A 12918-nucleotide genomic window follows, 5' to 3' on the forward strand; every position below is an offset into this window, starting at 1 on the left:
CACATTGGTTCTAAATAAAGCATTTTAAATTGACATTTAAATAAGGGTGGGTATAATGCATTTTAGGTTGGAAAAATATTTTTCTTCAGATTCGGATGTTTTGTCAACAAATATATGCAGACGTTTTTGTTTGTTGCTCATGGCAAGTCTGATGATTGATAAGGCTCATCCTAAGAGTAAGGACAGATTTTATGAACTTATGCTTGGTGCTTTGCGCGATTAACAACTTCCATTTCTGGTTGATACACATTTCTCATGAGGTGACTTATTGTTATACTTGAAACTTCATCAAAACGATGCTCATTGGATGTTTCCTGACAATTTCAGGTGACCTGGGACAATGGCTTTGTCAGTCCAATTATAAAAGCCCTTGGATCTCAGAGTTATGAATGGTTACAGCAAGATAATCCCAGCAATGATGAACCCGACGTAAGTTTGGTAAATTAAGAGCTAGAAAGCCTCAAAGGTACATTGTTTAATGGATGGATAAATCAGATGTTCACTATATTAACAAAATTATAAAAGTGCTTTCCAAATGTCTGATTATTAAGCATTGCCAGTGGTGTGGCAGTTAATTTAAAGAGTGGATAAAAAAAAAAGTTCAAAAGAGTTGTTTGAAATTTGAATTGAATATGGCATCTTTAATGCAATGTACGTTGTTTCTGTGGCAGAGAAAATTAATTTTATATAAATATGTGAATTCTCAAATAGATATTCTAAATTGTATTGTTAATTAAAATGTATTGAAAGATGACGGAATTGAGATAAATAATAAACTTTGATGCAATTGAACTCACATGTCCTCCACTGCTGTTCAAATTTCAATAATTAAGAAATCTTAAAGAGAGATTATATGGCCAAGTGGCTTTCTCAAGGACAAAAAAAGTTGCTGAAAACACGACTCAAAAATTGGATTCCTGGGTTCAAGTACTCAAGTCTAATGCCTTTTTCATAATTCATTTCGCCATTTTGCCCCAATTTCACCACTTAACTCTGGTGTGATTGAGTATCTGACTGTAGGCTGTGGCAGGTGTTTTTAAAGTTCTAGTACAAAGAGGCTGCCTAGCCTCATAGTTGATTTGTGATGTACAAAATGGAAATATGTTTCCTTATTATTCTCTCTTTGAGTAATGAATTGAGCATAACAAAGTGTACTGAATGTTGTGACTAATTGTAAATGTATATTGAATTTCAAATTCCTTATCAATACGGTGCTCCTAATTTGAATTTGACTGTGCATCCAGGTGTCAAGGACCCTTCTACTCTCAGCTCAATTCAATTCATCTTGCAAATGTACATAACAGTCAATTTTATGTAATCGATTTTATGTAAAATATAGACATTTTTGGAACAAAACTTTTGTTAGCTTTTGGCCCTATATTATAAATATATCTCTACAGTTAATTCTATGCACATACATATGTGGGTTCAAACAGTTAAATTATTTTTTGAACAAAAGAACGAAGCTGAGTTTCAAACATCATCAGATTATTTAAACTTTCTATTTGAATTAATCACAGGTCAAAACTGAAATATCCGAGGAAAATGGATTGCTCAATCCTCCTGTGCAACCTACCCCCGTTGTGAAGTTTGAGGCTGAACAACAATGTCAGACCTATACTGATCTTTTACGCAGTGTAAGTGTAATAGAGAGAGACTGCGCATTTCTCATGTTTCTCATGTGTTGCAAGTTATTTCAAAATTGCAGCTCTCCAACTTAGAAAAGTCCCCAGTTGAGCGGGGTGACTTTTTGGAATGATTTATTTTCGTGTACTTTCTTTCTGCTTTGTCTGGCACTGGTACATACACACCTTTTCAGATTTTTTGACCTTTCACTCCCAATGTCTGCTCCCTAACCCTATCCCCCGTATTGCGACTGATTGCGACTGTTGACATCAGTAACCTATCCTCCTGATGCGGGCTGATGCGACAGATAGACATCGTAGTTTTTAATGAGCTCTTGCAGTAGTTTTAGTTTCGTTTTCGCTCTCGGCGCAGTAACTCTTTTAAAATGAAGAGTTGCTTTTTGTTTTGTTTTTATTTCATAAAAATCGGACCGGAACTTTAACCGATACGAATTATTGAAGATTGTTTACACTTGACAACACATGTACAATGATTTCTAGCTATGGCGTTTCAATTCATGCAATCACTGATCGATTAAACGCAAGTTGTAGATGAAAATAACTACGAAGATGATATTATTGAAAGGGAAAGTGATATAGAAAGTGACATTGATGTAGATTTTGAGCCTCTAGACTTCGATTTTGATGAAATTTCAGACGGAATCGGCAGTGAACCCCGTGATAGTGATAATGGGAGAGTGGAGTTCACAACTCCAACCTATTGAAGTTGAAGAATTCACCTAATTTACTGGAGTTAAGGCTGATTTGAATGGGAGGAAGAGAACTGCATCTACAGCAGGTCTTGTCCCAAATATTACTAGCTACACAGCAGTCAATCCTGACTCGCACAAACTTACTCGAATGCCATGACGTCACCGCACCTGTTTTCAGTGTTCCAAGGAAAAAACAAAAACAAATGCTGGTAGAACCCCAGAAACTGTTAATGGCTGTGTGGTATGTGGTATAAGACTGTGTAAAGGATCCTGCTTCTCTGAGTACCATAATTTTTGACATTTATTCACTTAAAAGGACAAAAACATGATTGAAAAGTGAAAAACAAGACTGAATTTCAACAATTGTTTTATTTTCATAATTTTTTTAATATGTATTCATTAACAAACATCAGCATGTGACATATGTACTGTTTCTATTTTAAATGACCAATTTTTTGGAATTAATTGCAATAAATTTCATTAATTAGTACATTTTCTATGATTTTTTAAAGTTTGTAACACCTTTAAGAAAAAACAGTAATTAAGAGTTACGTCCCTTGGCTTAGGAGGATAAGGGTATTTGGACTTGAGATTTTTAGGAGGGATAGGGCTAATTTGTTACTTCATTCTCATCCTTTCGAGTTCCATATTCGTTTATTACGATGCAAAGCAAGGATTAAAAGAGGAAAATGCGTACCCATGTGAAGAATATAAGCATTAAGTCGTCCCCTCTGTGCTGTAATGGTTACAAGTCTGACCCGTAATCGGGAAGTCTGTGTGGTTTGTTCCCCAATTGAGGCAGGCTGATTTTTAAAAATAATTTTTTCATATGGCAATATGATTTTGTGGTGTGAAATGTCCTGGGTTCAATTCCCACTCTGAGCGGTGCATTGTTGAGCCCTTGGAAAAGCCTGTTTACTCGCATTCTCTCACCGTATTTTGGTGTAAAATAAGAACCTGGCCGTTAACAGGGTTGTAATATTGCCTAAACAGGGTCATGTCTCATCATGTAAAGTGTTGCTGCTGGTTAGGGACTCCTTGTGAATCGCTTTAAGCAGGTTTTGTGGATATTACACTATACAAATGCTCATGATTTTTATTTCTTTTTGCTTATATTTTTCTTTCTGCTTTGTCTGCCAATGTTTTGTAAGGCACCTTTTCAAATTTTTTAACTAGACAAGTTCACAGCTTTTGTAGTCAGGCTGCTGGAGATCAACACCAGTTCTGGGTGAAAGAAATTTTTCTTAATAACTGCCCTGGAAGATTCTATAATGCACACTCATTTGTGAATGTAGCACACAGTCCATTATGTTATTCTAGCTAGTCATTTTGATGTCATTAACCAAGCCCAGTTATTTTTGAATTTACTTCATTTAAATATGTGCTTAATATGACAAGGGCATAATTGGAGGTAAAATTGTGTGTATTTTCTATAGAATGATTTTAAAAATAGTGTTATTTAAATGATTGCTGTCAAAGAGGGATTATGTTACATGTTGTGATCCTTGTTACCTCTATTTCTACTATGGCTTGCATCTCTTTGATGTTATTCTTTCATCTTCATTAAGAGCAATGCTTGTTTAAGTGTATTGAGAAGAGAATAATGGCTTGAATTGAGACAGATGAAACCTATTATTCTACGCATTGCTGCTGATGGTTTTCCTCGGATCCGCAGAAATCCACGATTTTGGAGTCCAGAGGAGGAATTTCCTCCTTTTAAAAATTACATTTTCTCAAAACATTGTGCTAGCAATGAGAGAGTTGATGTGTGGTGGAACACATAGGTGCAGTTTCCCACTCTCCAGAAGTTATCTAGAGTTTCAATGATAGTCTATCATCTCAATTGCTCTAAAAGTGGGGTTTAGTGCAGTAGAAATGGGGCTTAAAGACAATCGTTCAACATTTTCCTACTTTTTCACTTTTTGTCACCATCAGCACTGATGAGCAATCAGCTTCATATGGATATTTATATAATTGATTATTATTTTTACTTTTTGTTTGTTCATCAAAAACAGAGGAATAAAAAAAAGAAAAAGAAGAATAAGAAAAAGAAAAACTTTGATGACGGAGACAAATTTGGAAAAAAAGAGGACAGTGACGATGGGGGACCTTCCATCAATTCGAAGGTAAGCATGTATATGGTACTTGTGTATTGACTTTTGTTTTAACTCTCTTGTGTCGACTTGAATATTATGCCCGATAGGCCAATGATCTTTTGAAGCGCTTTAAAGTTTTAAAGGAAAGCTCTATATAAGTGTAATTATGGTTGTTGTTATTATTATTATTATTATTATTATTATTAATTTTAAGTATTTCTTAAATTCATTGCTAAGAATGCACTTCAACGCTTTTTCCCCATTTCCATACTCTACCCAAGTTGTTATTTAAGTATTCAGGTGTGTTACAAGTACAAGCACTGTAAAACCCATAAAAACAAAACAAACAAACAAAAGTGTTCAGGCAATTTGTAGGGGCTGCTTTTGTTGTTTTCTGCCCAGATTTCGAAATAAGGTGACTTGGATTTGCCCAGACCATGTGAATGTGAATATTTTTTTTCGTGAAATGGTTTGTCTCTTGCATATCATATCTCTGTGTGTCTGTTTATTATTAATCATGTAATATAAACCACTTGATTATATTATTTTTTGGTTGTGATCCTTTGCCATCATCTGTGTGAGACTTTAGGTGGCCTTAGGCCAAGCACATTGGTAGGTTACAATGTAGGTCTAGTTTGATGAATTACTCTCCTTTGCCTTCCTTTTTCATTAGCACCAGTGATCATAGTGTTGCGATGAACTCCGAATTCATCTAATTATCCTTTTACTTTCTGTATCATCTTCCTTTTATTAGACGTTGAAATGACCTAAAAGTGTTGCAGATAGTCATTTACACTTCTAAAACTAACTACAACCTGTAAGGTCAAAAAGCTCATAAGTGACTTAATCTTTCCTCCCAGTGCAATGAGTCAATATTTGTTATCTCTTGTTTTTCCTTCATTCACAGTCATCTGTTTACAACTTTCTTACCTCTGAGAATATGAATAATGATAGTGATAATGATCACGAGGATGTACTGCACCTGCGAGACGATTTTGAAAGCGGTACTGAGTGGAGACTTCGTCGTCAGTTCCTGAAAGCCAACAAGGATAGCCTTCCTCTTGATCGTCTAATCTGTCTATCTCGATGTTTTGTCAACATGGCTATTTACCAGTGTTCATATCCACCATCGGTCATGGAAGAAGTTCGTGAGAGGAGTAACGGTGTGTTAGATGAAATAGAGAAAGTTAGACAAGCTGCAGACTAGTTAGTGAAAATTAGTTATTAAAAAAAAAATTAAAAAAAAAAAAAAAAAAAAATATTATATATATATATATATATATATATATATATATATATATATATATGTATAATATTTCAAGTATAATTATGATCAACTTCTACAATATTGTTTTGAGCATTCGAAATAAAATATATACATAAACCCAACAAAAATTGTCTGAAAGCCATAACTTAAGTCTTTAGGGTATTCTGGCCAACCTGTTATATTTCCTATCATTGTATAAGCCAGGAATAAATTTGCCATAAGGTTTAGAATGTTCTGGCAAACTTGTTCATTTTCTGCCATTGATTAAAGTCAGGAATAAATTTGTCATAAGATTTAGAATGTTTGAGTCAACCTGTAGGTTTCTTTCCAAGCTTGGGCTTTGAAACAATAAATTTAGCCACAAATATTCCTCCCATAGGTAAATTGTAAAAGAAATCTCCAGAATTGGATAGGATATTTCCGTCATTGAATGTGTTCGCTTTGTAAAGCACTTTAAGTGGATATTGTGCTTTTTAAAAGCTTGTTTCTTTAAAATGGATTTCATAACAATGAATAGGAGAAAGCCCACCAAACTCTGCTGATAACCAACTTGCTGAATGTCCTTGTCTGCAAACTATGCTGATTAACAAAATAAATAAACCAAAAACACACTTAATAAACGATAACAGTGAGGAAGTGATTACAACCATGGCAAGAATCTACTCATAACAACAAAGTCAATGACATGAACAAAGCCATTCAAAACAAAAACTTATTTCATGATGATTATGATCTAATCTTAGTGTCTTAAAATCATGAAATATACAAGGTTCCATTTGAGAAATAGATTATGAAGTTTGAGATGGAAACAGAAAATAGAAATGCCAAGGAGTCATTTGACTAACATTTTTGACTAAAATGGATCTTAGCAATGATTTTTCATGAGCTATTTTGATAATCAATTAATAATTAATAATAATTGAGCTTTTTTTATTTATTTTTTTTTAATTTTGATTTGCAATTTTGTCCATATTACGCAAATATGAGAAAGTTTTCGAAAGTGAAATGGAGAAAAAAGTGGCCTCATACAAGTACTGGGGGCTGATGTATTTCTGACAACAAAAGTCTTTTCTTAATTGCTATTCATGCACTCCTGCTCCCTTCTTGCTCATCTAATTCCTTTTGTCTGTAAATTAGCTATTGCATCCTGGGTGGGGATCCTGACCTCCCATAGTGGGGAGGGAGATACTTGCTGTGTCTTCTATCCCCTTATAACAGTTTTCCAACATGCTTTCTGTCTTTGTCTTGGAATGAGATTACTTGGTTTTGTCCTGGCTCTGGCCGGATACCCTGGCTGGGAGGGAAACAGTCAAATATATAGTTAGTTTTGGGAATGATATTTTTTTTTTCCTTGTAAATCATCTCTCTGTTATGCACTGTATTATGTATTATATATATTTTATTTGTAAACATTTGAGTGTATTCCTCTTAGTGGGGCTGGGTGGGGTTCCTACCTTCCATAGTGGGCAGGGAGGTACTTTCTGTGTCTTTTATCCCCTCTTATGTTTTCCAATTGCTTTCTGTCTTTGTCTTGGAATGAGATTGCTTGGTTTTGTCCTGACCTTGGACGGAGTCCTTGGCTGAGAGGGAAACAGTCGAATGTATAGTTTATAGTTTTGGGAGATGATATTTTTTTCGTTGTAAATCATCTCTCTGTTATGTACTGTTACTGTTTTCATTTTTAACATATGATTTGTAAACATTTGAGTGTATTCCTCTTAGTGGGGACCTGTGCTTGTGTCTGGATGAGACTTTTAGGTGATCACAAACTAAGTACTTTGACGGTGTGCTCTTGGAATCTACATCTGTTCCCTATTTGAACCAATTCCCCTTTGTCTCACCTTTTCTCTTGTGCTTTAATTGTAATTCTAGAACTTTTTACTATCCCATTTTCTTCCTTTTTACTGGCACTTATATGACCTTAATGTGTTGCAAGCGCCGTAAAACCCTTAAAAACAAAACAAAAACAAACTCTTAGTGGGGACTGTGCCTGTGTCTGGATGAGACTTTTAGGTGATCTCAGACTAAGTACATTGGTGGTAAACTCTTGGAATCTACATCTGATCCCTATTTGTTCCCAGTTCCCCTTTGTCTTGCGTTCTCTTGGCTGCTATTTTCTTCCTTTTTACTGGCGCTGATATAACCTAAATGTGTTGCAAGCGCCGTAAACCCTTAAAAACAAACAAACAATAGCTATTGCATCCTGGGTGGGGTTCCTGACCTCCCATAGTGGGGAGGGAGATACTTGCTGTGTCTTCTATACCCCTATACTGGGTGGGGTTCCTGGCCTCCCATAGTGGGGAGGGAGATACTTGCTGTGTCTTCTATACCCCTATACTGGGTGGGGTTCCCGACCTCCCATAGTGGGGAGGGAGATACTTGCTGTCTTCTATACCCCTATACTGGGTGGGGTTCCCGACCTCCTATAGTGGGGAGGGAGATACTTGCTGTGTCTTCTATACCCCTATACCTGTTTTCTAATTGCTTTCTGTCTTTGTCTTGGAATGAGATTACTTAGTTTTGTTCTGACCCTGGCCAGAGTCCTTGGCTGAGAGGAAAGCAGTTTACTGTATAGTTATATACATACATATATAAAACAAAAAAAAAGTGGACAAGTTTGTTTTTTTTATCAAATAAAAACAACAAAGCAATATATGTAAACCAAGTTTTAGGTTACAGGATTTGTTGATTGTATTTGGTAAGGTTTTATATTTTACATACCAGTATGTTATTTTATCTATACTGTTAAACCAGATCCGTAGATTTTGAGACCAATCTGCTTTAGTTTTTGGTTTTGAAATGTGTACAACATTGCTTTTAAAATGAAAAAAGAAAACCCTTTATAATTATAAACATATCTTTTTCAGAAACATGGAGAGGGATAGCAGCTCTTTTTTAAATGGGGAGGAGGGCATATCCTGAAGCTACTGGTTACAATAAAGACTCGTCAGATAAGGGGAGGGGTTAGAAAACTATTTTCGTTTTTAGTTTTGAATCTATACTTTGTAAACATTTTTAGTGTATTGTTGGTAGCGGGGTTCTTCACTTGTGTCTGGATGGGACTTTAGGTAATGTCAAAAAGAGGCATATTGATAGATTGTTCATGGAATCTACTAGGTATTTGAAACCAGTCCCCTCAGTCTTACTTTTTCTTTAGTGCTTTAACTTAAGAACAAGAACCATTCCCTCATCTTCCTTTTAACTGGCACTGAAATGACTTAGAGGTGTCGAAAGTGCTGTAAAACCCCTAAAAACAAACAAGCCCTGGCTGTAAATAATTTAATGTAGTATTTCATGTAATAATGTTGCAATCTTTAAATTCTATTTTTCTTTGTGAAGAAAATACAGTGCTGGTTAAACAGAAAAGACTTCGAAATGTCATGCCATAGTATTTGAAACTCATCAATTTGAAAACACTAAAACTGCTAAACAAAAGAATTGCTTCCCATTTAATGTATACATGCTAGGTAAATTTTTAAAAAAAATGATAATTGATATGTGACTCAGATGGAAAAACCTTTCCTCAGACTTTAGCAAAAGTTATTGCCAGGTAATTACTGTCCGTCTCTACCTCATCGCAAGGTGTAATCTTGTCACTTTGGGACTGAAGGGATACGATTCAGCAATGATAGTTCATAGATAGCCAGTCCTTGTTATTTTGTTTCTCATTTCTGACAATGCTAAATCCGAAATACTTGTAAACTGATATGGATGTTCAAATTTCTTGAAAATTTCAGTTTAACCAGCTTTTACTCTACAGATTTGTTTGTTGTTCATGATGATTCTGGTATTGACTGAATTGCATAATCACCCCATTGAGATAAATCATGACACTCTTAATTTGTTGTACATTTTCCACTCTCAATATTGAAATACATGTAGAAGAGAGAGAGAAAGAAAAAATAAGGGGGAGGGGAGTGAGAGAGAGAGAGAGAGAGAGAAAACAATAACTATGAATGATTATGTATACTCGATCATATATGATAAACATTTTGTTTTTTTAAAAAATAAGTTTTGTTTGCTTTATTCCTTTGTTTTGCTTTTTTTTAAAAAATTATTCGGTGCACATTGGCTTGGTATCCAACTTGCACGTAAATAAATCTACTATAAATCTCCAGTCAGATTAAGATTGCTGGGTGGGGGATCCTGACCTCCCATAGTGGGCAGGGAGGTACATACTGTGTCTTCTATCCCCCCATACCCGTTTTCCAATTGTTTCCTCTCTTTGTCTTGGAATGAGATTACTTAGTTTTGTCCTGATCCTTGCCGGAGTTCCTTGGCTGGGAGGGAAACAGTCGAATGTATAGTTATAGTTTTGGGAGATTATATTTTTTTCCTTGTAAATCATCTCTCTGTTATGCATTGTATTATGTTTAATTTACATATTATATTATATGATTATTAAACATTTGAGTGTATTCCTCTTAGTTGGGACCTGTGCTTGTGTCTGGATGAGACATTTAGGTGATCTCAAACTAAGTACTTTGACGGTGTGCTCTTGGAATCTACATCTGTTCCCTATTTGAACCAATTCCCCTTTGTCTGCCTTATTCTTGGATGCTTTAATTGTAATTCTAGAACGTTTTACTGTCCCATTTTCTTCCTTTTCACTGGTGCTGATATGACCTTAATGTGTTGCAAGCGCCGTAAAACCCTAATAAACAAAAACAAAACAGATTAAGATTGTTGCCCCATGGTGGACAGGGAGGTCACGTTAGCTGTGTCTTCTATTCCCCCCTTTCTGGGTGGGGTTCCTGACCTCCCATAGTGGGTCGGGAGGTACTTGCTATGTCTTCTATCCCCCCTGTATCTGTTTTCCAATTGGTTTCTGTCGTCTTGGAATGAGATTACTTAGTTTTGTTCTGACCCTGGCCGAAGTCCTTGGCTGGGAGAGAAACAGTCGAATGTATAGTTATAGTTTTGGGAGATGATATTTTTTTCCTTGTAGATCATCTCTCTTTTTTTTTTTTTTTTCATTTTTAACATATGATTTGTAAAAGTTTTAGTATATTCCTCTTAATGGGATCTTGTGCTGGTGTATTGGTAAAACTTTTTGGCTGGGTGGGGATCCTGACCTCCCATAGTGGGCAGAGAGGTACATGCTGTGTCTTCTATCCCCCTCCCCCACCCCTACCCGTTTTCCAATTGTTTCCTGTCATTGTCTTGGAATGAGATTACTTAGTTTTGTCCTGACCCTTGCCAGAGTTCCTTAACTGGGAGGGAAACAGTCGAATGTATAGTTATAGTTTTGGGAAATGATATTTTTTTCCTTGTAAATCATCTCTCTGTTATGCATTGTATTATGTTTAGTTTACATATTATATTATATGATTGGTAAACATTTGAGTGTATTCCTCTTAGTTGGGACCTGTGCTTGTGTCTAAATGAGACTTTTAGGTGATCTCAAACTAAGTACTTTGACGGTTTGCTCTTGGAATCTACATCTGTTTCCTATTTGAACCAATTCCCCTTTGTCTTACCTTTTCTTTTGTGCTTTAATTGTAATTCTAGAACTTTTTACTACGTATCCCATTTTATTCCTTTTTACTGGTGCTGATATGACCTTAATGTGTTGCAAGCGCCGTAAAACCCTGGAAAACAAAACAAACAAAACAAGCGCCCTAAAACCCTTAAAAACAAACAAACAAAACTTTTTGGTGATCTCAAACTCAGTATACTGATAGTTTGCTCTTGGAATCTACATCTGTTCCCTATTTGAACCATTCACCTTTATCTTACTTTTCCCTTCAGTCCTTTGAATTGCACATCTTCTAGAATGTTTTTACTATCCAAATTTCTTCCATTTTACTGGCGCTGATATGACCTTAATATGATGCAAGCGCTGTAAATCCCTGAAAAACAAAAAACAAAACAAATATCCCCCCTTTATCTCATTACCTATTTACATGTCTGAGACTGAGAGGGATCTGCATTTTTTTTTCGTCAACAATACAATCGTCTGATTCATACTTCAGAACCTGGTTCACCAGAGGCATCATTTTCTTAGTTGAGTAGGTGATCTCAAACTGTACAATGCTCTTGGAATCTACTTCTGTTCCGTATTTGAACAATCTTCTTTTGTCTTAGCTTTTTCTTACTTTTTATTTGCGTTGAAGTAAGCTATAGTTGCAATCAAGCATTGTTAATTCCTCTAAAACAAGCAAACCAACCAGGCCCTGACAAGCATTCTCTGCCCATGGCGAGTCCTCTATCCCGATGTATATTTGATCTCCTTTTCCGGTTTCTTCATCTTGGAATGGATTAAATGTAGTAGTAGTAACTTCCTTTTATCTTGTCCAGGCTTGAATCATTTTTTATCTTGTCCAGGCTGGAATCATTGGCTGAGAGAGAAACAGTAGAATGGCATTGGTATTAGTTTTGGGAGGTGACATTTTTATCCTCGTAAATCATCTCTCTGCTGTAATTTATGCACTTTTTAAGTTTTTGTTTTGAATCTAATAGTGTAAACATTTGAGTGTATTCCTCTGTGTCTTGACAAGACTTTTAGATGATTTCAAACTAAGTACATTGATAATTTGTGCGTGGAATCTACAGCTGTTTCTTCCCTTTTGTCTTACCTTTTCTTGTGTGTTTTCAATTGTAAGTACAATACATATAATTTTTTGACTGCTCACTTTTCTTCCTTTTTACTGGCGCTGATATGATCTAAAAGTGTCACAAGCACTGTAAAACCCTGAAAAACAAATCTGATGTGAGAGAATCTGGGCTATTGTATTTTTCTCTGAAAGGTGACAAATCAGTGCTGATGGTTTTCCTCAGACCCATGGAAATCTGCGATTTTGGAGACCCTCCACCTATTTGCACATCAGATAAGGAAGCGCTCTTAGAATGATATTGTGCAAAGTAGCGGAGGATCTTGATAGCTATAGCAGCATGGAAAGAAACTAGTTTGAGGCCCGGTGATGCGGTATCCCCCTCATCTAACTCCACATTGGACAATCTTCTTATCACATTAGCAACAATGGCATCAACTGAGACCGAGACCTAACTAGTATCGAGTGTTATCTAGAGTGAATATTAATAATAGTAGCACTGGCCTTATCGATATTTTGTTTAACCCGCGAAGCTGAGCATCAATACTGCATATAAGAGTAATCGAGAGAGAGAGGGGGGGGGGGGGGGGGGGGGGAGATAAGACATTACTCTCAGTCTCTCAGCTGCTAGTTTGTTTTTCAAGGTTTACTGTGCTTGTGACA

General features: G+C 35.8%; 1 protein-coding gene across 1 annotated transcript in view; it reads left to right on the forward strand.

Annotated features, from left to right (window-relative positions):
• LOC144979204 (uncharacterized) overlaps positions 1-5693 on the forward strand; it is a 15090-nt gene extending 9397 nt beyond the window's left edge. The window contains exons 5-8 of the mRNA XM_078925813.1: positions 328-429; positions 1521-1637; positions 4354-4464; positions 5342-5693. Coding sequence (XP_078781939.1) covers positions 328-429; positions 1521-1637; positions 4354-4464; positions 5342-5641 — 630 coding nt within the window. The 3' untranslated portion in view covers positions 5642-5693. The remainder of the gene's footprint in view (positions 1-327; positions 430-1520; positions 1638-4353; positions 4465-5341) is intronic.
• The last annotated feature ends 7225 nt before the right edge of the window (positions 5694-12918 follow it).

The sequence above is a fragment of the Berghia stephanieae genome, chromosome 9, assembly GCF_034508935.2.
Source record: "Berghia stephanieae isolate SIO BIC M18660-M18661 chromosome 9, UCSD_Bste_1.3, whole genome shotgun sequence".
NCBI lineage: Eukaryota > Metazoa > Mollusca > Gastropoda > Nudibranchia > Aeolidiidae > Berghia > Berghia stephanieae.